At 38.9% G+C, this 24,184-nt stretch overlaps 1 protein-coding gene and 1 long non-coding RNA gene across 2 annotated transcripts in view; one reads left to right on the top strand and one right to left on the bottom strand.

The window, feature by feature from the left end:
* Nucleotides 1-24,184, bottom strand: part of ARHGEF38 (Rho guanine nucleotide exchange factor 38) — a 139,381-nt gene that overhangs the window by 39,831 nt on the left and 75,366 nt on the right. Inside the window, exons 4-5 of the mRNA XM_081484065.1 lie at nt 11,367-11,514; nt 4,516-4,533 (exon numbers count right to left, since the gene is read on the bottom strand). Coding sequence (XP_081340191.1) covers nt 4,516-4,533; nt 11,367-11,514 — 166 coding nt within the window. The remainder of the gene's footprint in view (nt 1-4,515; nt 4,534-11,366; nt 11,515-24,184) is intronic.
* Nucleotides 1-24,184, top strand: part of LOC145503851 (uncharacterized) — a 54,996-nt gene that overhangs the window by 2,451 nt on the left and 28,361 nt on the right. Inside the window, exon 3 of the long non-coding RNA XR_014051843.1 lies at nt 9,433-9,679. This is a non-coding gene — a long non-coding RNA (uncharacterized LOC145503851). The remainder of the gene's footprint in view (nt 1-9,432; nt 9,680-24,184) is intronic.

Here is a 24,184-nt window from a genome sequence, read left to right as displayed (position 1 = left end):
AGTCGCGTCAGTCATGTCCGACTCTGTGCGACCCCATAGACGGCAGCCCACCAGGCTCCCCCGTCCCTGGGATTCTCCAGGCAAGAGTACTGGAGTGGGTTGCCATTTCCTTCTCCAACAGGAAATATATAGCTGTCCTATTTTAGTCAACATGTGTCTGTATAGAGGAAAAAATGGCAGGAAAGTGAGGGACTCATGCATGTTAAAGTAGTTCACTCTGGAATGTGACTACCAATAGTTCTTAGTGTCCTCATGTTGATTTTCTATGTTTTGCAGTGTTTCTTCAATAATTTAAAAAATAAAAACCTTAACAAACAAAATAACTTATAAAACTTTTGAGGTTGATTAAAATCCTGCAATGCAAAGGTAGAAATAGCTGGTCAGACTACTTCTAAGCATACAGAAGAGTCTAAATAATTAAGATAAAGAAGTTTATTTCTGGAGGTAAATTTATAATAGGGATATTTTTCTTGCTTTAGAACATGGGACTTGGATCAGATGCTTTGAGGGAGACTCTGGTGGAAGAATCTATGATTCTTGTCGCTTTAATACTGTCTTTGATGTTTGCATAAGATTATAATTCAAAGTAAACATTTCAGAAGTTATAATATCTTTGCCTTTCTGTATTTTTAAAAATGTAGATTGAAAAAAAAAAAAAGACCGTTTTTAGTTTCAGTAAGTAAGAGATCTTTTTTTAAAAAAGTCATTTATAAACCCACATCCCATAAATGCCACTCTGGCTGCAACATTTTGCCCTTAGCTACTGAGGAGCTCAACAATTACATAGCACTTGACATTGCCTTTTACCCTTTTATGTAGTAGCATGTGTGCTGCCTGACCTGAATGAGAAAATCAGGAAGGAAAATAACTCAAGGCAAATGTGGCTTTGATGTTTGTCCAGTTACACGCTGTGATTCTTCTTCGTCTTTTCAAGTTCCTAATGTATAGAACAGGCTAGAAGGGCAAATGCAGTCTGCTAGTCCCACACAGCAGGACTGTGGCAAAAGGCAGTGCAATGTTCAAGCAGCATTTCAATACAAGGTGCTATTTGTTTTAAGTATTCTGTATGTAGGAGCCTGTGCATGCTAATGTATTACAAGAATTGCTCTGGAGAAGAAATGGCAACCCACTCCAGTATTCTTGCCTGGGAAATCTCATGGACAGAGGAGCCTGGCAGGCTATGGTCCATAGCATCTCAAAGAGTTGGACAAAACTTAGCAACTGAACAACAAAAACACACAATCAGGTACATGGTGATTTGGGGAAATACTTCTTGGTGGAAATGTGGCATAAAATGGAGAGTGATGTGATCTAACAATATGGAACATATAGTTTTGTAAGAAATTGAAATTTGTGTATAGAATAATAGTTGCAAATATTCAAATAATAAAGTCCATGGCTAAAGGAAAAATAAAATAAAAGAATTGCTCACTTTCCTCCTCTCAATCTATTCTCTTGATGTAAATTTTCAGCAGTTTAGAATACATACAGACACACCTACACACACACACAAAGCAAACACACAAACAGACTAAGAACTCAGGACTTGAGATTGCTCCTGACCATGCTAAGGCAGATGTGCTTTATTAAGTCCTGGTAAATTTGAGTTCATATTTGAGTTCAATATCATCCTTTCAGTATTAGGCTAGATATGCTTTCCTTCTATGAAAATGGACATCTTTCAAAGTAGGTGTATGTGTGTGTTGCTTTTATAATTTCTATACTGCCCTCAGTTCAGTTCATTTGCTCAGTCATGTCCAACTTTTTGTGACCCCACGGAAGGATCACACCAGGACTCCCTGTCCATCACAAACCCCCAGAGCTTGCTCAAATTCATGTCCTTTGAGTCGATGACGCCATCCAACCATTTCATCCTATGTGACCCCTTCTCCTTCTGCCTTCAGTCTTTCCCAGCATCAGGGTCTCTCCCAGTGAGTAGTTCTTCACATCAGATGGCCAAAGTATTGGAGCTGAAGCTTCAGCCTCAGTCCTTCCAATGAATATTCACGACTGATTTCCTTTAGGATGGACTGGTTGGATCTCCTTGCAGTCCAAGGGACTCTCAAGAGTCTTCTCTAACACCACAGTTCAAAAGCATCAATTCTTTAGCACTCAGCTTTCTTTATGGTCCAACTCTCACATCCATATATGACTACTGAAAACACCATAGCTTTGACTAAATGGACCTTTGTCGGCAAAGTAATGTCTCTGCTTTTTAATATGCTGTCTAGATTTGTGAGACCTTTTTTTCCAAGAAGAAAGTGTCTTTTTATTTCATGGCTGCAATCACCATCTGCAGTGATTTTGGAGCCCAAGAAGATAAAGTCTGTCACTGTTTCCATTGTTTCCCCATTTATTTTCCATGAAGTGATGGGACTGGATGCCATGATCTTAGTTTTTTGAATGTTGAGTTTTAAGCCAGCTTTTTCACTCTCTTTCACTTTTATCAAGAGGCTCTTCTGTTGCTCTTTGCTTTTGGCCATAAGGGTGATGTTATCTGCATATCTGAGGTTATTGATGTTTCTCCTGGCAATCTTGATTCCAGCTTGTGCTTCATCCAGCCTGGCATTTTGCATGATGTACTGTGCATGTAAGTTAAATAAGCAGAGTGACAATATACAGTCTTGACATACTCTTTTCCCGATTTGGAACCAGTCTGTTGTTCCATGTCCAGTTCTAACTGTTGCTTCCTGACCTGCATACAGGTTTCTCAAGAGGCAGGTCAGGTGGTCTGGTGTTCCCATCTCTTTAAGAATTGCCCATGGTTTGTTCTGATCCACACAGTCAAAGGCTTTAGCATAGTCAATAAAGCAGAAATAGATGTTTTTCTGGAACTCTCTTGCTTATTAGATAATCCAGCGGATGTTGGCAATTTGATCTCTGGTTCCTCTGCCTTTTCTAAAACCAGCTTGAACATCTGGAAATTCTTGGTTCACGTACTGTTGAAGTCTCACTTGGAGAATGTTTGAGCATTACTTTGCTAGTGTGTGAGATGAGTGCAATTGTGCAATAGTTTGAGCATTCTTTGACATTGCCTTTCTTTGGGATTGGAACGAAAACTGACATTTTCCAGTCCTGTGGCCACTGCTGAGTTTTCCAAATTTGCTGGCATATTGAGTGCAGCACTTTCACAGCATCATCTTTTAGGTTTTGAAATAGCTCAGCTGGAATGCCATCACCTCCACTAGCTTTGTTCACAATGATGTTTCCTAAGGCCCACTTGACTTCACACTCCAGGCTGTCTGGCTCTAGGTGAGTGATCACACCATTATGGTTATATGGGTCATTAAGATCTTTTTGTGTGTAGTTCTTCTGTGTATTCTTGCCACCTCTTCTTAATATCTTCTGCTTCTGTTAGGTCCATACCGTCGTTTATTGTGCCCATCTTTGCATTAAATGTTTCCTTGGTATCTCTAATTTTCTTGAAGAGATCTCTAGTTTTTCCCATTCTATTGTTTTCCTCCATGTCTTTGCATTGCTCACTGAGGAAGACTTTCTTATCTCTCCTTGATATTCTCTGGAACTCTGCATTCAGATGGGCGTATCTTTCCTTTTCTCCTTTGCCTTTCTCAGGTATTTGTAAGGCCTCCTCAGTCAACCATTTTTGCCTTTTTGCATTTCTTTTTCTTGGGGATGGTCTTGATCACTATTTCTTCCTGTACAATGTCACAAACCTCCATCCATAGTTCTTCAGGCACTCTATCAGATCTAATCCCTTGGATCTGTTTGTCAATTCCACTGTATAATCGTAAGAGATTTGATTTAAGTAATACCTGAATGGTCTAGTGGTTTTCCCTACTTTCTTCAATTTAAGTCTGAATTTGGCAATAAGGAGTTCATAATCTGAGCCACAGTCAGCTCCTGGTCTTGTTTTTACTGACAGTATAGATCTTCTCCATTTTCTGCTACAAAGAATATAATCAATCTGATTTTGGTGTTGACCATCTGATGATGTCTATGTGTAGAGTTGTCTCTCATCCAATTGTTTCATCTTCACGCTATATATGTGTGTGTGTATAATTTTTTTCTCTGCAAATCAGAGTCCAAGTCAGAAGAAACTCAATATTTCACTATAATGAATAAGGAATCTTTTATACATTAATCTACATAATGTTAAAAAACATTATGGTATTAATCTAAAATTTTTTAGACTAATGTTTTCCTTAGGAAGAAGTGTTTTTGGATACATTAAGATTCTTTAATAAATGTGTGATGGGCAATTCCCAAAGAGTTCCTGTCACCAGCAAACTTGTGATTTAAGTAAATTATTTCCCAAGATTCTTCTAAAAAGTTTAATAACGTTAACATAATAATAATCTAATATGTAAAATCAGCTGAGACAAATTGGAAATAAATGCACCAAGAATGTTTAGGGTAAATGTCTATGAAATCTTGACTTACTTATTAAAAGCAACGAGCATCATTATAAAAACTAAAAATTCTAATTTGCACAGAAATATTCATCAACTTTTTCCCTGAGTTTTATATTGCTATTATTTAAACAAAAGTACTTACTGTTGCATGTATATTTTCCTACAAGAGAAGGAAAAAAAAGTAAATTAATATAAATCCAGTTATTTGAGGTAATGAGCAAACATTATAAAAATTTTAAAATCTTATGTAAAATAGTAAGTTATTTTCATGAATGCTTTTGTAGAATTAGTCATATAATCATGTCCCTAAAATGTTATTTTAGTAAGCATCTACCATATTTGTTTCACACTTTATATAAACTTAACAACTCTTGATTTAAACTATAGTTAGTAAATTTTAGTCTTTTGAAAATGGACTTAAATGTCAATATTTGTTTATATTATGAAATAAGAATCCATTAAACATATTAATAGTAATAGGAGAAACAGATTACAAGATTACAAAGGAAAATGTAACTGACATGCAGAAAACTATTATCAAGTGCTTTATAATATCTCTGTCTATAAAGTTTTATGAAGATCAATAGATTATAGACAATTCATCTAGTCAGTGAGATAATTTCCATAAAAAATTTCACTCGGCATGGCTAGATTTTGTGGCTTCCATTTCACTCAAGCAAAACTAAAGTCCTCCCAAGGCAATGCAGTCTGCCTCTCCTACCCCTTCTCTCCCTCATTCCCTGTCGTTCAGCTACTCCCCATCTGTGGCAATTGCAGGTCTCCGTGCTCTTTCCAAAGAAAGCAGGCAGGCTCCTGCCTTGAGGTCCGCGCTTGCCTGACTGCCCTTCCTCCAGTTATCTGTAAGACTCCCTCCTTATCTCTTTCAGGTCTTTGTTCAAATGCCCCTTCCCAGTGAAGCCTTCCCTGCCTGACATTTTAAACATTGTACCTGCCTCTCATTGTACTCTTTATCCTCATTCCTTACGTATATTTATCCCCATAATGCTTTGTCACTTTCTAAAATAATATATTTATTTGGTTTATGGTCTTTATCTCTCCATTCCCAGATCCCAGGGAGGGCAAGGATTTATGTTTGTCTTGTTCTATGTTGTAGCCCCAGTTTCTGAAAAGCTGACTGGCATATGGTAGGACCACAAAACATACTTGTCAAATTAATTAAACAATTAGAAAATGGGAATCTTTCAAGTTAAATTTCAAGAATAAAGGAGATAGAAGCATTTCTCTAAAAGCCTCATGTGGATATAGAGAAATAAAGTAATAACCTGTATTTAAAACTGATCACCTTGACCTCTGGTTTTCAGTCTTTTGGAATACAATGATTGTTTTCAGCACAAAAACATTTTATGGGGACTTCCCTGGTGGTCTAATGGCAGAGACTTGGTGCTCCCATTGAGGGAGGCCCAGGTTTGATCCCTGTTCAGGGAATTAGATCCCACATGCTGTGACTATAGATCCCACTCTGATGCAGCCAAATAAATAAATAAAATTAGAATAATAATAATAAACTGTTAAAATAATAAATTAAAAAAATTATGACACCATCACATCCTAGTGGATGGTCTTTTCATATTTAATTATTGAGAAAAAATTCAATAGCTGTGCTGAATTTCATAAATTTTAATGGACTTAATAAGTTAAAAAAAATTAATCCTAGTACTTTATATATGTGTAAAACAGTGGTGTACATAAACGTAAGGCAATTACCCTTCACTCTCCTGACATAGTGTATGAATGGATTCCTAGACATCTTGAAATAACTAGGTTTTACTGAATCTAAAACCTCTCAGTTGGGAATCCAACAGAGGATTATAAACTTTTAAAAATCAGCAGGTGCTACAATTTCAAACAATTATTATCTGCTGTTTGAAGAACTCTTCTATCTCAATGAAAGAAAATACCCCCACCACTACCCCCTACCCAGTATTTCTTTCCATTCCTTTCCTTTAAATCCTTTAAAATCACATTCTTTCCCTGATTTCTATCTCCTATTAAGAAGTTTCCTTTCTCATTTTGCTCTGTGAGTCATAGATGAGAAAATTTGGGACAGAAGTTGAGTAAAAATAAAAATGCAGTTTTCTATGAAAACAAACAAGTGAAAATGTGATCATTTTGGAACCAAAACACATACTTTGAAATTGAAAGAAAAGATTGTTCTTTTTAACTCCTAGAGAAGACATGGACAATTTTTTCCTCTATTTCATTTATTTCAATGAAATAAAGCCTACATATTATAACATATATTAAACACTGTAACTTAATATAAATATGGGCCTCCCTGATGGCTCAGCTGATAAAGAATCTGCAGAGTATGGGAGCTCTGACTTTGATCCCTGGATTGAAAAGATCCCCTGGAGAAGGGAAAGGCTACCCACTCCAGTATTCTGGCCTAGAGAATTCCATGGACTGTAGAGGCCATGGGGTCTCAAAGAGTCAGAAACGACTGAGCGATTTTCACTACTACAATGTAAATACAACATTATATGAAAAGGAACCTGAGATTTTCCAACAGGGAAAACTAGCTGGAGTTGTGGAATAGTGGCACTTTATTATAACAACTCCTTTTTATTTGTTTATCATTAAAAAAAAAAAAAAATCTCCTTTTTAGGCTAAAATTTTCCAGGAGTTAACCCCAGCCAAAGACACTTCAGGAAAGAGGAAGTTAAGTTGGGTTCATTTACACTTTTGTGGGGGGGGAGGGTAAAGTAACTTAATATATCCACCACCCCATCTTACACCTTCATGGGTTCATTATAATTTGACTTACAATTAACAAAAGTTTTTATGTGGCTATTTCTTAAGGATTATCGTCTTTGTTCAAACATGATACCACATAACCAGGAAATGAATGAATTTCCAAAAGTGATTTTAATTTTCATTTGGAACACCCTATTAGAATAATATTAAGATACGTAAAACATGGTGAACAAATTTAAATCTATTCCTTTGATGCTGTGTTGCATGAGCTTTTAACTTCCTTTCTACTCCCTGTATGGAGAAACTATAGCAGTAATCTGATCAGTCAAAGTGTCTAGATGACTACAAGTTGGAAGTTTTCCTCCTGAGGATGGTGACCTTGGTTAGGAAGAATAAAAATGTAGATAAATTTGGAATAACTAGACATGAAACTAGAAATGCATCTTTCTGCTACCTCCCAAAAAAACTTGGAAAAGTTCCTTCATTCTTATTCTATTACAAATAAGTCTCTAGGGCCTCGGAAAGGCATCAGAGACTTGGTGGTATTTATAACTAGAAAAACAGACAAAGGAGGCTACAGACAGCCTATTCTAATTATAGCTACACTTGCATTCATAGCTATTCTATTTTTCATTTTCCTCACACAGATCAGAAACCTTAAATAACTCCAAAAAGGCTAAGGAACTAGATCCTTAGCAAATAATTTGCATAAATGTAGAAACTGTATTAAATCAATATTTCATGTAATCTTACAGATCACTAAAATGACTCTGTAAATACTTATTGTTGAATAAATTAAAAACTTGCAGATTTCCAATTTATAGGCTATAGACAAAGATGTGGGATTGTGCTTCTGAATTGTTTGAGTCTTTTCTTTCTTAACGTCTCCAAATCCTGAAATTACTACTGAGATTGTATCTATAGTCATGGAAACAGCTTCAGGGAAAGCAGGAAATGGGTACCGTGGGCATGCTTTCTCCTTCTAAAGTAGGTTTGTTTTTTTTTTTTTTAAGTAGGTCTTAATTTGAGTGTGTATGCATGATTACCCAAGGGAGCTTATTAAAGTATAGATTCATGGCCTGGATGCCCAGCAATCCTAATTTTTTTGGTCTGGAGCAGAACATAGGCACCTGCTCCTTTAATACACATCCCTTTTGGGTCTGATGCAGGAGGACTCACACACCAAGAAACACTGCCCTAACCTTTCAAAGGGATTCAAAATTATTTTCTGGATACAAATATTATTTGTTCATTTGAAAGATAATGAGCTTCAAAGGATAGCCCAAGGTTATGAGTTCAAGTCTCCTGATTACCGGACCAGGAAATCTTTCTACTCTCCTTTTGGAAATTAGTCTTGAACCTCACCGTGACAGCTTCTAGTATATTATTTAAATTAACTTTTGTATTATTGTTAAGCTTTCCACATGGTTTTGTTTATCTACCAACTAGAAGGTATGTTCCCAGGAGGCAAGAATTATGCTTACATATTTGAAAAAAAATATTTTCAACATTATTTAGTACTTATAATAAATATTTATTAGGCCCTCAATAAACATTTTAATTTTGGTTAAAATGCAACCTCTGTGGCTTTAATTTCTGAGGCATGAAGCCACCTTCTTCGTGGATACCGCTTCAAACACACTTGTTCCAATACCCCCCAGCCTGGTAGAAAATGGAGGCCACACCTAATACCCATTAGAAATTGGCAACCTTGTACTTGGGCTCTGTTATTTAGCCACAAGAAAAAGGCAGAGCCCCAGTAATAGCTTTGACTGATTATCTGGCAAGGGAAATCAAGCCCTTGGGGTGTTCCAGACTCTCTTTGGCCTATAAACCTGTTTGAAAACCTGTTTCTCAGAATTTAAAGCTTAGATCAATTGAGGTCAGTATTATAGTAATGTTAATAATTCTCCTGCTCTCAGCTTTCAGGCAGACTAGTACAATTCATCATTAACTTTATTTTCATGGCAAGGCAACTTTGGAGAAAATAGATCTAACTTAAACTATTTTATTTTGATTTTCTTTCCCTTAAGAAATAGTCCTGCCAATTTTACTTCCTTTGGATTTTGTGCTTTGTAAACCTTAGCACCTTCCAATGCCTGAAATAATTCCCTAAAATCAGAACGGGGCAGAATATACAAGATTTGGGATATCATCAGGGCAAGAACTTGAGGCTTTCAGAAAAAAACGTCAAATAAGCTGCTGGGCCTGAAAGTAATTTTCAGTAATCAGGACTTCAGGAAGTTTCCAAATCACCTCTACTTTAGCTTACTCTTTAGGGGATATGATTCTGACCTATTCTGACTGATGGACTATTTTGACAGAGTTAATTTCTTCCTCTTAGGACTCAAAAGCTATTGTGCACCCTGCTCTGAACAGACTGCTTCACTTCTGGTCAGTTGTCAGAAGCACATGCCAAAATAAACTACATCCTCTCCCCATATGGACTTCTGGTCCTGGAGTTGGAATTGGAATGAGGATTCGAGGTGCTACTTTTCACTTGCTATAAGATCTCTCTCTTTTATTTCTGGAAACTGAAGAAGGAAAATGACTCAAGATACACATTTATTGGATCTTGTCACTAGTTTAAGGTAAGAAAGTTGTTCCTTCACACTGAGGATAAAACTATTATTTCCTCTTTGGAAAAAGTACCTGTAAATTTAGATGTTGCTTCTAATATATGAATTTATTAAGATGGATACAACTTCAATTTTAAAGCTTACCTAAACTGATTTGCTAACACTGAACTAAACAGTAATTAATGGAGAATTAGTGAACTGAAATTACTCATTACATATTATCTTTAAGAATTACCTAATCATATTAACCTGCTTGTGGGCAGGGTCAAAGACTAATTTATTTTTGTATTTCCAGGAACCAGATCAATGCTTTCTATAACAAGTACTATGTAAATGCTTATAATTTAGTGACTCAAAATTGTTATTTTTCCAAAGCATGAAAAATGGTTAAAGAACTGCAGTTACTTAATGGCCAGTAGAGGGCAATAAAGTTAATTTTAAGAAATTTGTCAGGTCCAATTTAAACCCATTTTCAGCCCCAGTTCCAGTTTGGAAAGGCATTATCCAGAGCAGTCTCATTTAGCTTCCTGATTTCACTCTAATTCAGTTGTACTATATCAGGACCACCCTCTGCCCCTACAAGAGAGTATATGAAAGGGGAGAATCAGACGGATTGGGGTGCATTGATTTAAATACCATAGCATTCTGCTTGGTTCATTCTTAGCCTAATCAAGACCATTTGACAATGGATAAACCTTAGAAGTGAAAAACCACAATAGAACCATTCGGTAGGATGTAGAGTAGGGCAGACATTTTGGCTTTAAACTTCATTTGGTAGAAAACTGTAGGTAAAGCCAGATACCAATTCCATTTATAAGAATCAACCCAACACATCTTCATATTTATGCATAAAAATAGGATCAGAAAAAGTGCAAACTGTGGTTTTTAACCCATGGTTAATAAAGAATTAATAGATGGAATAGTAATGGCTAATTTTTTTTTACCTTATACACGCTTTTTAATGTATTTTTTTCAGATTTTTTTTGGGGGGAGGGCCATATATGTGCCTTGCAGGATCTCAGTTCTCTTACCAGACATTGAAGCTGTGCCGCAGCCTGGAATCCTAACCAGCAGGTCACCAGGGAACTTCCTTTTTCAGATTTTTATAGCAAATAAATATTTCTACCAGATTAAAAACAACAACAACAACACTGTACATTACGTAGCACTTCCCACGAACAATTTAGAGAAGAGGAAGGCATAACTAATTTTCCTGAAACTACCTCTAAAAGGGCCTGACTTGCCTTTGCCAGTCTCCCCTCGGACCCCCCAGTCTCGGAGCAGCCGGGGGCATTCAGAGGGTCCTGGGACATCCCTAGCTCTACTATTCGACCTGCTCCCGTGACCATGGTGACACACGGGCTTCCACTTATTTCTTGACCTAGGTGGGAGCAGACAAGTAACCACAGCCTTAAGAAGGGCTTTTCGTCTACATTTTATTTTTTGATTGCATTTTTTCTGTCTCTACAGAACCCTGTATCTTTTCTGTGTTATTTTTAGTCACCCTTGCAGGGAAAAAAAAAAAAGTCAATCAGGGTTTCTGGCATGTCAGCTTTTCATGAAGAGAACATAAAGTAGTGCTCCCAGCAAGCCTCATAAAACATAGGATTTATGGGAGACCTTTCATCTACATCCAGTTAAAATGTCCCCTGCTAGGCGACTGAGAGTGCATGGAAATCATCATCTGAAAAGGCCTTACTTTAAGGACTGGATACAGAGGCTCAAATGTTGCTTCAGCTCCTCTTCGTTTTCATAGGACTCCAGTACACTATGCGCTTCATCGTGGTGATAGCAGTAGATTTTATAAATATCTTCCAGTGGCCCTTTAATCTGCAAGAATACTTCTCCTGATAAACCCAAAACAAAGGCAAGATGACATCAAGTCAGACCAAACTGGCACTTCACGTATCTATTTTGCAACAATGTTGATTAATGTTAAAAAGTTGGGTGGGCTGCATTTTATGCCCATGTTATGGTGGGGGGAGCAATAGACAACATTGAGTCACCTTCTTTTCTCCCTTTTTTTTCTTTTTCTTTGCACCCTCCTCCTTCCCTTCTCTTTTCATCCCTTTCCTCTTTTCTTTTGTAAAATAAAGGATAATGAGCTTAATGAAGATGGGCAGCAAAAGAAAGCTGGTTTTCTCAGATTATGCACTTGGCTGGTATAGAGCGTCCTGGCTAAACAAAGAAAAAGGGCATCCTTCACCACCTGCTTCTATGAGGGTTGTCCTCACCCACTGTAACTGCCCACCCTGAGAGGATTCAGGATGAAAAACCACATGAGGCACTTGGTGCTTTGTATAAACAGGCCCTTTGATAGTTGGGTGTATGTCTCAGGAAGCATTTCAGTGACCCCAGACTCTTGCATCTTGCTGTTCATAGAAAAGCACTAAAATTGTTAACTTGGAATATCTGTTCTTTGTGACTAGCAGCAATCTTTTACCAAGATGTATGCTTGATTGCATGTATTTCCTAGCTCCCAAAATCATGTATGAATTGGCTTCTCTTCCCCCTCTCTGGCATAGTTTCCTCAGAGCCACTGAGAGGTCATCTCCTGGGCTAGAGTCCTCAGTAAGTCCTTGAATAAAACTTAAACTCACGACTCTTACATTGTGGGTTTTTCTTACTTTGTGGGTTTTTCTTTGACATGAGTTAAAGGCTACACTTAGAATCAGTCTGTATGGTACAGGCCAGGCTGTGCTACAGACTTGGACAGGTTATGACTTGGACAAGTTATTTTTTACTCTTTGAACCTGTTTCCTCATCTGTAAAACAGAGACATTAAAAGATCCAGTTTCATAGGGTCATTATAAAATTAAAGAGATAGTGTATGCAACGTTCAGATTACAATACATAGATAGCAAATGCCCAAAATGGAGCAGTTATTATCAATTTGTTAGAGTGAGTGCATGCATGCTCAGCTGCTTCAGTTGTGTCCAACTCTTTGTGACCCTATGGACTGAAGCCTGCTAGGCTCCTCTGTCCATGGGATTTTCCAGGCAAGAATACTGGAGCAAGAGGCCATGTCCTCCTCCAGGGGATCTTCCCAACCTAGGGATCAAACCTGCATTTCTTATGTCTCCTGCAATGGCAGGTGGATTCTTTACCACTAGTTAGAGTTATGGAGAGTGAAATTTCAGGTTCTAGGTCAATTATTTTTCTCTGTTTATTTTACTAACATTTCCTGAGTCTGTCTGAAACATATGCAATGAAGTTGAGGAAAATAAAATATTTTCTATTACGTGATAATAGAAAGACTTGGCCATCATTCCCGTTACAAATCATTTGGATAATACTATAAACCAGTGTTATGACTATTCATAAAGCAACTTGGGCTAATTATATCCATGCATTTAAGGAGTCCTTTTTGATATATGATAAAATGGGGTCTATCACTGATGGCTCAAGTACATATTGGACAATAGTTTGATTTAATTGTCACTTCATCTAATAAAAATGTATCCACTACCCAACCCAGAGTTGTGTTAAGGTGATTTGGGAAACACAGAAGAAATATGTAATAGATCTGTTCTCAAAAACATTGCGAATTTGGGATTGATAATGATTGGGACTGAACTAATTGCGAGTGATATGGACCTGCTAATCTGGGTCTATTATAGTAACAAAAGTCATTCTTCCTACAGAAATAGAAATGCCCTTTAGATTTTCAACATATTTTGGCTACATTAACTACTTGAATCTTTATACATATGAGGAGAAAGGGGCTTATTTATCCATGTTAAATAAGGATGGACAAATCTAACTTCAAAACAAATAAATGGTTTTTCCACAGTTCTATCAGGAGGTGGAGAGCCAGGATTAGAGGCCATGTTTTCCTCATTTTCTCCTTAGATTTTAGCCCTCCCCATAGGAGAGTTTTGCTGGATGCTGGACACAGTGACACAGTTGACAGAAACACTGGAGTCAGAATCAGAAATCATTTTCTAGGATTGTGTGGTGACTACGGGAATGACTTTATTTATTTATTTATTTATTTTTTGTTTGTTTTTTTACGGGAATGACTTTAAAAAAAAAAAATTCTTTGAGCCTTAATTCATTCATTTGTAAAATGGAGATAATAGTTACACTTGAGATGAATTTGAGAATTAAATGAGATGTGGTTGTAAAATCAGCTGGCACTGACTAGTTCCTCCATATATGTCACTTGCTTTCTAATGGTGCTCTACTGTCTCGAGAATTAAAACACTAGTTCTTCAACTTTTAAAAATTTTTATGGAAGTGTAGTTGATTTACAATGCTGTGTTAGTTTCAGGTGTACATATATGGCTGATATACATATATATATATATATATCACATTCTTTTCCCATATAGATTATTACATAATATTGTGCTATATAGTGGGTACTTGTTAGTTATCTATTTTATATATAGTAGTGTGTTAATATGTTAATTCCAATCTTCTAATTTATCACTTCCCATCATATTCTCCCTTTGGTAGCCACAAGTATGATTTCAGATCTGTGACTCTGTTTCTGTGTTGTAAATAAGTTCATTTGTATCATTTTAAAATTAGATTTCACATATAAGTGATATCATGTGGCATTTGGTTTTCTCTGTCTGACTTATTTCGCTTAGTATAATAATCTCTAGGTCCATCCCTGTTGCTGCAAATGGCCTTATTTCATTCTTCTTTATGGTTGAGTTGTATTCCATTGTATATATGTACCATATCTTCTTTATCTGTTCTTCTGTGGATGGACCTTTAGGTAAATTTCATGTCTTGGCTATTGTAAATAGTGCTACAATGAATATTGGCATACATGCATTTTTCAAGTTATGGTTTTCTCTGGATATATGCCCAGGAATGGGTTTGATGGATCATATGATAGGTCTATGTTTCATTTTTTAAGAAATAGTCAAGGCTATGGTTTTTCCAGTGGTCATGTATGGATGTGAGAGTTGGATGGTGAAGAAAGCTGAGTGCCACAGAATTGATGCTTTTGAACTGTGGTGTTGGAGAAGACTCTTGAGAGTTTCTTGGACTGCAAGGAGATCCAATCAATCCATCCTAAAAGAGATCAATCCTGGGTGTTCATTGGAAGGTCTGATGTTGAAGCTGAAGCTCCAATACTTTGGCCACCTCATGCGAAGGGTTGACTCATTGGAAAAGACCCTAATGCTGGGTAGGATTGGGGGCAGGAGGAGAAGGGGACGACAGAGGATGAGATGGTTGGATGGCATCACCGACTCGATGAACATGGGTTTGGGTAGACTCCGGGAGTTGGTGATGGACAGAGAGGCCTGGCGTGCTGCAATTCATGGGGTCGCAGAGAGTCGGACACGACTGAGCGACTGAACTGAACTGAACTGATACTGTTCTCCATATGTCTGTACCAATTTACATTCCCACCAACAGCGTGGGAGGGTACCCTTTTCTCCACACCCTCTCCAGCATTATTTTTTGTAGATTTTTTGATGATGGCAGGCCTTCCCTGATGGTTCAGATGGTAAAGAATCTGCCTGCAATGCGGGAGACTTAGGTTCGATCTCTGGGTTGGGAAGATCCCCTGGAGGAGGGCATCGCAACCCACTCCAGTATTCTTGCCTCGAAAATCCCATGGACAGAGGAGCCTGGTGGGCTACAGTCCATGGGGTCGCAAAGAGTCAGACATGACTGAGCAACTATGCACATTCTGACCAGTGTGAGGTAATATCTCATTGTAGTCTTGATTTGTATTTCTCTAGTAATTAGTGATATCAAGCATCTTTTCAGGTGCTTTTTGGTCATTTGTATATCTTTTCGGAGAAAAGTCTGTTTAGATCTTCTGCCCATTTTTTTATTAGTTTTTTTTTTTTATATTGAATTGCATGAGCTGTTAATATATTCTGGAGATTTACCCCCTTGTTGGTTGCTTTATTTGCAAATATTTTCTCCCATTCTGAGGGTTGTCATTCCATTTTGTTTATGATTTCCTTTGCTGTGCAAAAGCTTTTAAGTTTAATTATGTTCCATTTGTTTATTTTTGTTTTTATTTTTACTAAGATACTAATAATTTTAAAGTATTATAAAGTGTTATGTTATTTTCTAATTTGTGCATGCTAAGTCATTTCAGTCATGACCAATGATTTGCAACCCCATGGACTGTAGCCCACCAGGCTCCTCTGTCCATGGGATTCTCCAGGCAAGAATACTAGAGTGGGTTGCTGCGCCCTCCTTCAGGGGAGCTTCTGGAACCAGGGATCAAACCCACATCTCTTACATCTTCTACATTGGAAGGCATGTTCTTTACTACTGAGCCACCTGGGAAGCCCATTTTCCTAATTTACATACAACTAATAAAAGATGTTTCTTTCTTCTCATTTATGGGATTTCCCTATGATTAAAATTAGACTCTGCATGTGTGTGTATGTTTTACTTGTTTTTTTAGTGTTTGTTTGGACTTGTAAGAAAATGCAGTGACTATAAGCATTTTTGGAACTGAAGGGTTGAGGGCTTCTTATTAGATTTCTGGGATTTTACTGAATTGATCCTCTTGCCAGTGGAGGTCTTGTAGATTCACCCTTCACGACAGTTAGCAACACAAATAGTAAGAAAGAGAGTAGTTAAAAGAGGAGAGAATAAAATAGGACAGTGGGTAAATTTAGGGTTGGGCATAAAACAAGGCAAGCCTTGCAGTCACTACAGCAGGCAGCAAATGGGAGAGAGGGCTTTGGCTGGGCTAGGGAGTCAAGGCTCAGATGGGCTTGGCAGTAAGTCAGGAAGGGCAAACCTGAATACCTGCAGCCTAATGCCAGAGAAAATTGTAAATATGTATGTTCACTACACAGCAGCTTAGAGTAGAGACAAAGGAAGAAAGAGGTCTGGACAATCTCATAAATCCACAGTAGGATCAAGTCAGAAAGTCAAAACACAAAGGACAAAGGCATTTATTTTGCACACAATGAAACCATTAATTGTAAATTCTCTTGTATTTTCTATAACAGAAATGTTCTAGCTTGAAAAAATTTATAGCTCTCTCCTGAACAGCAGAGTTGAATTTTTTACTCTTTTCCAAGTAAAATTCTGTTGGGCCTCTAATAACAATGATTAAAGTTAAAAGATATTTAAGTGCTCTAATTGAAAGTCATCTATTCACCCAGAGGCCAAGCACAATACTGGCGGGCAGAATATTTGATTCCCCTCCCAGCCCTACCAATGTATTCTGCTTCATAATAGTGCAGATGAAGCGATGTGTCTTGCAGAAAAAAAAAAAAAAGATTCTGTTTCCATGGTAACATAACTCTGGGCTGCGTTTCTTCAGTGGTGAAGGACAACTGCTCTGTCTACTGCATGTGGGTTTGAAGGGATGATTAGGAGTGGAGAAGGGACTGAGCCAAAACCGGCGAAGGTAATTTCCCTCCTGGATATCTGTCACAAAAGCACCAGAAACCTATGAAATAAATATAACTATCGTGTGCTTCTTTTTAAAAAATTCTGCATCCCAAGACTTTCTACATTGGCTTCCCCTCAGAATAACTGCCATGCAAAAAGAGGAAGAAAATGTACTTTTTAAAATGCACTTACTTATCTCCTTTTTGATACAGGGTGCTCGGGGCTGGGGATGGGATGCGGAGGGAGGTGAGGGGGGGTTCAGGATGGGGAACACATGTACACCCACGGCAGATTCATGTCAATGTATGGCAAAACCAATACAATATTGTAAAGTAAAAAATAGTAATAATAAAATAAATAAAACTGGGAGAAAAAAAATCATAATAAAAAAAAGAAAGGGAAAAAAGCAAAGATGCCTACTCTTAAATCTTATCTTCATGAGCTATTTACATTGCTTTGCTTCATGTTTTTAAAAATTTTATTGAAATACAGTTGATTTACAATGTTGTGTTTGATTTTTACTGTACAGCAAAGTGACTCAGCTATATGTATAATCATTTTCATACTCTTTTCCATTATGGTTTATCACAGGATACTGGATATAGTTCCCTGTGCTATATAGTAGAACCTTGTTGTTTGTCCATTCTAAATATAATAGCTTGCATCTGCTAGTCACAAAGACTTTAGACTTTTACACAATAGACAAACACTGTGTAAAAAGAATAGTAGGAGAATATCTAGGCTTCCCAGGTGGTGCTAGTGGTAAAGAAGTCACCTGCCAATGCAGGAGACGTCAGACATGGGTTCCACCCCTGGGTCAGGAAGATCCCCTGGAGGAGGGCATGGCAACCCACTCCAGTATTCTTGCCTGAAGAATCCATGGACAGAGGAGCCTGGCAGGCTATAAAAAGAGTCGGACACTACTGAAGCAACTTAGCAAGCACACGTTTTTAAGCTGGTAAGGTTTTGTTCTTTAATTTTATGTTTAGATAAGAGGATGAGTGTTCTCTAAACTCATTATGATAATCACTTCATGATGTATGTAAATAAAATCATTATGCAATACACCTTAAACTCATACAGTACAATATATCAATTATATCTCAATGAACCTGGGAGGAAAAATTCTCAAGCATAAACTGTGATCTAAGATCTATCCCAAAAGGTAGTTCTGTAGTTCTGAGTAAAACTTGATTGTCAAGACAGAGCATTCAGAATACAGAGACGGGAGTGGGACTGCTCTGAGGACGGAGCGTAGGTATGACCCCCTTCCAGAAAAGAAGTTCTGAGATCTGAGTAAGATAATACAAGCCTCTGATTGTCATTTCCTGAGTGAGTAAATATGCCATCACCAGATGAAAAAGCTTTCCTGGCAGCTTGCACCAGACTGACTACGGTCTGCTGTCCTCCCTGGATGGGAGCCTAGCCACTGGGACTAAAAAAGGCAGCAGCTCAGCCAGCCCAAATGCCAGGTGTATACATTTTATTCCTTTTATTCTGAGCCTCCTCTGTTCTCCAGAGGAAGGCAAAATGAGGAGGGAGGTGAGAAGGAAGAGGTTGGAGAGTAAATGCTGCTTACAGAAGCCACTATCCTTTGCCTTTGGTCTCGTTTAGTTCCTGCCTCGCCTGGGGATAACACTGACTACTAAGAGATACTCCAGGGACCCTGGTTAGGGTTATGAAATTCAAACCCAAGTGCCAGGTGGAATGTGCAGCCACAGGATTCAAACAAGCATGTCCCTTGAGTATCAGCTTTATAAAGATATTTGAAGGAAAAAAACATTATTTTCATGTGAAAGGATAGCATGGAAAATTTACTTGAATTCTTAAGATAAAATGAGATTTCAAATTATTTCATGCCTGTGGCTGTGGCTTCAGGTCGGAACTCCACATTCCCTGGGGCTCATGAAATTTCTCTTCTGATGTTAGGAATTTTTCGGTTAAAAATTTTCAGAAGTGCTACTGTATGATAAATTCAGAAAAATGTGTTCATTGGATTTGACAATTCTGAGGTCTCTGGTGACATGGTAACAGCAATTTTAGAGAAGTGGTTTTAGGAGGGAACAGGGTGAGATCAGTAAGGGGTTGATAGACCATAAAAGGAAAAAAAGAGTAAGGAAGGGAGCCAGAGCAGACTGTGGGGTCCTGTCCCAGGACCACAGTTGCGTCCAGCGCCACGGAGGACAATGTCATAATTGTGCTGGGGTCTCTCAAAGGAAAGGCTATTCCATCATTGACAGTGTAACAGATGGGCAGGATAAACTGGGGAGCAATAGTAGGCAGTAGAGATGGACAGTATGTAATATGTAATAAGACCTATATTAGGAAGAGCTAGGGCTCCCATATAACTGTGTCTAGAATTAGTGATGCTATTTGGAGAAACTCAGGCTCTTAGCTTTTTCACCTGATCAGTGAGATGGTCGGATTGGAATTGGGCTTCCCTGGTGACTCAGATGGTAAAGAATCTGCCTGGAATGCAGGAGACCTGGTTTCGATCCCTGGGTTGGAAAGACCCCATGAAGGGAATGGCAACCCACTCTAATATTCTTGCCTGGAGAATTCCAGGGACAGAGGAGCCTGGTGGGCTACAGTCCATGGGGTCACAAAGAGTTGGATAAGACTGAATGACTACACTTTCTTTTCTTTTTAAGTATTAGTGTAGCACCAACACTCAAGGATAAAGCTGTTTATTTTGATAATAACTCAAGGTCTCTTCCTGAACCTTTTTGACTTCCTGGATACCTTAACTCCACGTTGGGATTTTTATAACAACTCACACATTAAGGAAACATTGGTTCTCTGAGAGTTGAAAGTTAAAACGTTTCCGCTGCCTAGATTGGGAAAAGGTACAATAACTTTCCCTCCTCAGGATTGATAATGCTAAGGACCACATTCTTAGACCAACCCATGTCCCCTCATTTATCCACCTTGGTAAATACCTCTCTTGAGAATGCTTGCCTCTGCTAGTTGCTCTTCACCACCTACTAGCCTTGGAAAATGACACAGGAAAAACCACAGGAGGACTTGGTAACAACAAGAGCAATGACAATTACTGCATTCCCTCAGTGTACCAACTGGTATCTTGGATACTGAGCATTGTCTCCACCATTCATTTTATTCAGTCACTAAGTACTTATTGAGGACACTATTCTAGGTGCTGGTAACACAACAATAACAAAACAGACAAGAATCTCCCCCTACATGGGGCTTGTGTCCTAGACGGGTGCACACTCTGTCTTTCCCCTCTGCCGCCAAGGTCTGGCCATCCCCATTGGAAAAAATGAACCAGTGAACCTGCCTTCTGTTGCCAGTTGCTTATCTATTCTTTCATCTTCCAAACTTTTATTATTTGGACCACAAATGCACCCATTTAAAAATACTAGCCTTTTCCCCAATCTCTGGTAGTTCAGGTGGTCAAGTCTGTGTGTGTGTGTGTGTGTGTGTGTGTGTGTGTGTGTGTGTGAGAGAGAGAGAGAGAGAGAGAGGGAGGGAGGGAGGGAGAGAGAGACGGAATGATGTGTGTATAAAATGAGATCATGAGATATAGGAGAAGTCACTGGGAAAGGTTTCTATTTCCCCCAAATGAAAAAAGCCAGAGCAGGAGATGGTTTTGCTCTTATTATCTGCAGGAAGCATGCTTGGCAGTGGAGTAACCATCTTGAGGCCATGAAGCCAAACACCACAAGTTAAGTACTGGGAAGGAAAAAGTTGGAAGTAGCCAGCAAGTAGTGTCTCTGTTCTGGACTGTTGAGTTATGGACTTCTTGTCATGTGAGGGAAAAAAGTCCTTTTGGTGAAGTTTCTATTCCAGGCAGGCAAGGGCAGTCCTCACTGATCAACCAACTTGCCCCAACACGGAGGTAGCAGTTATGGAGCCAGTGTCAGGGCATGGGTCTGGCTCCCTCCAAAAGCTACATTCTTGCCAGGCTCTTGTACCCCTCTAGTGTGGCATCCCTGCTAACAGCTTCTCCTTCTGGCTTCCTAACAGTTGGGAGAGTGTCCAGGGACTCACAGCACTCTTACACTCACAGGATTTGGGACTTCTGTGTGTATTCTGTACAATATCTGACTTTTCACAACTCCTTTCAAGTCTAATGGCACAACTCAGCACTGACCCCCAGGAGCCAGCTCCACATTGTAGAACTTCACTTTCTCCTCAGAGAACAGAACTATAGAACTTGTTACTAAGCCCTCCCGGTTTTCTTTTTGTTATGAGAAATTAAGTCCTGGTAGACCTGGGGCCCACCCTGACCTCACTCAGGAGACTGGAGGTCCAACTTTTGCATTGCATCCTGGTGACTGCCTCCTGCTGATTTTTCCTTTCCTCTGTGGATTTGTGTGTACTTGACCTTGAACCCCCCCACCTTTTTTTCTGTCCTGTTTTCTGAAGCTGACAGCTTTCTTGTTACTGACAGTATTTGGAATAAAACACCCTGACCTTTTGCTGCTGTGTCTGGGTCTCTGTCCACCTGCTGGCCTCACGCATCCCACTGAGCAGGGGTGATGCTCCCAAACCTGCCCTCACTGGTCAGGATGAACAAGGCCAGGCCTTTCCACGTTCTGAGTGACACACACACACACACACACACACACACACACACACTCGTGCAATATAATAGAACCAGAACAGTGATTCAGGTGAACTACTTTGTGGCATCTCCCACACAGCATCATTGTCAATGACTAATCTCTTTTCACAGAATCACTGTTAAGGGCACAGATTCCTGCTTCAGGGACATACAAGAGACACAGCTTTAGGAGAACAAAGGACTGCCACAGAGTAACAGTGCTTCACCCACTCCATCTTCAGAGAACACAAAGCTCTATACTGTCTTTGTCTCCAAGGATAAACTCACCCTGAGGAAAAAGCATGTAAGAAACTGTAATTCCTATACTACAAGCTTCCGCAGCTCTGGTTCTCTTTACTGTGTGTGTGAAGTAAGCAGAGAAAGTAACCTCAAACATGTTCATAACTCAGTCTTTTAAAAATACTCTGAAACAGTACAACATTGTTGAAAATTTATAGAAGAGGACACAGCCCTGTTTTGGTTCTCTGTCACTATATAACAAACCACCCTAAAATTTAGTGCCTTAAGACCAGCAACCATATGATCTTCTCTCCTGATTCTGTGGGTTGGCGGGTATCAGCTCAGTGGTTCTGCTTTGCTTGATGTTTGCTGGGGCTGCAGTCATTCAGAGGCTTAACTGGCTGGATGGTCTGAGGTGGCTCATTCCCAAGTCTGGGTGCCTTGGCAGGGAGGCTGGGACAGTGGGACCACTTTCTCACTAGATAGTCTCAGGTCTAATCTTTATCCATGTGATATTTCACTAGGGTAGCTGGATTTCTTAAATGGCAGGCTCCCCAAATCAACAAAATGTAGGAACGTCCAGCTTTCTTAAGGCTATGGCAGCCTTAAGACTTTGGCACAGGGTCTCTTCCTATGCATTGTATTAGTTGATGGCTCTCAGGGCCATCTAGAGTCATTATGGGACCAGACTGCATGGCAGTGTGAATATCAGAAGGCACAGTTCCTTGAGGACCACCTGCTGCAATTGCTGTTCATTTTATCAAATGTGGAAATGATACTTGGTATCTCAAATCATCCTCCATAGGAGGAAACATGTTGCCATAGTATCGATAGATAAATTATCAAGGTGCACAAATATTGGGAACACCTGTAAACCACACATGCCCATGAATCTTTGTTTGAAAAACATGATCAGGATCTCTAAAAAGTTCACATTTTGTATGTAAGAAATCAAGCTTTGTGAATGGGTGGGTATGTTTAATACTCTCAGGATCATAACAAGTTAGTAACATCATGCAGCGGCTACTGATGAAGAATGGGCATTGGTTATCATTATATACGTTATTTTATTTAATCTTCATAAATGCTCTGTGGGGTAGGTATTATTGCCTCAAATTTAGTTCAGTGGGGCTTTGTGACTTGCCTGCAAGCCCACATCTAGCAACCGCTGAGCCTGGATATAAACGAAATCAACCTGAGATTGCTGCCTGTGTGTTCTTCAACTCTGCACTATCACTTTACTTGTTTGGTCCTTGTTCACTCTTCATTTGTTACAAAATGATCTTTAAGTGGAAACAAGAGTCACTTCTCACACTCCCATCCCTAAAAATTTCAAACCCATTTCCTATCTAGGCAGCCTGCCTAAGTCAAGATTTTAAAATCCAGTTTCTATCTTGGCACGATAGTCCAGACAATTTCCCAGAGTTCTCGGATCTACAAACATGGGCTTCGCTGTGCTTAAACTTGAACCTCATCCAAATCCCAAGTGCTTTTATTGAGTAAAGCTCTCCTGGCTTATCTATGTATCAGGAAAGTTTCTCCTTTGGCACTAGAACTGTGAATCACAAACTCTTTCGTGCCATCTAAGGACAAAGAAATGGAACAGGTATGCTTTTCAGTTTGTGGCAACATGATTTTGGAAATCTCACCCCAAATCAGTTTACCTTTTGGAATGCAAGATGAAAGATTTAGTGATGAAAGTGCCAGTGAACTCCATTTATATGGCTACTTGTATTCCTTGTCACTATGCTCCAGTCACATTGAACTGCTGTCCTGTATCAGAACTTCCCATATTCTTCTGCCTTGAGGCCTCTGTGCTATGTAATTTGAGAAGTCTTTTGCTCAAATCTCCATCTTTGTAAATTCAAGTCCTCGCTTAAAAGTCACCTTCCAAATCAAGTTTTTCTTTATTATCTGAGCTGAATTAGTTAATCTCTTCTCTGCATCTGTATTAGTTAGCTATTGATGCAGGAAATCAGCCCCCTTCCCCACCCGAAGAAAATTTTAAAGGCTTAAAACAACACTGTTTATCTGCTCATGATTCTCCAGGTTGATGATATGAGTAGAGCTCAGCTGGGATGGCCTGTCTCCTTGTGGTGTTAATGGGATTCATTGATAGGTTTGCAGTCTGTAGCATGAAGTCAGCTGGCCAAGGAGGGCCTGACTCACACGTTCAAGGCCTTGACTGTGTTGACTGGCATGACTGGGTTGTTTGAACCTTCTCTCTCCCTGAGTAGACAATGACTGTCACAAAGCCATTATAGAATATCAACTTTGCCACATTTTATTGGTCAAAGAAAGTCATGAAGCCAGGCCAGATATAAAGGGTAGGGAAATTAAAATTATGCCTCCAACTCTTTCTTTTTAACTATGGT

This window comes from Giraffa tippelskirchi, chromosome 1 (assembly GCF_054371585.1).
Source record: "Giraffa tippelskirchi isolate mGirTip1 chromosome 1, T2T-mGirTip1v1.2.pri, whole genome shotgun sequence".
NCBI classification, from domain to species: Eukaryota; Metazoa; Chordata; class Mammalia; order Artiodactyla; family Giraffidae; genus Giraffa; species Giraffa tippelskirchi.
The sequence above is the reverse complement of the archived record's forward strand: the minus strand, read 5'-3'. Positions and strand labels throughout refer to the sequence as shown.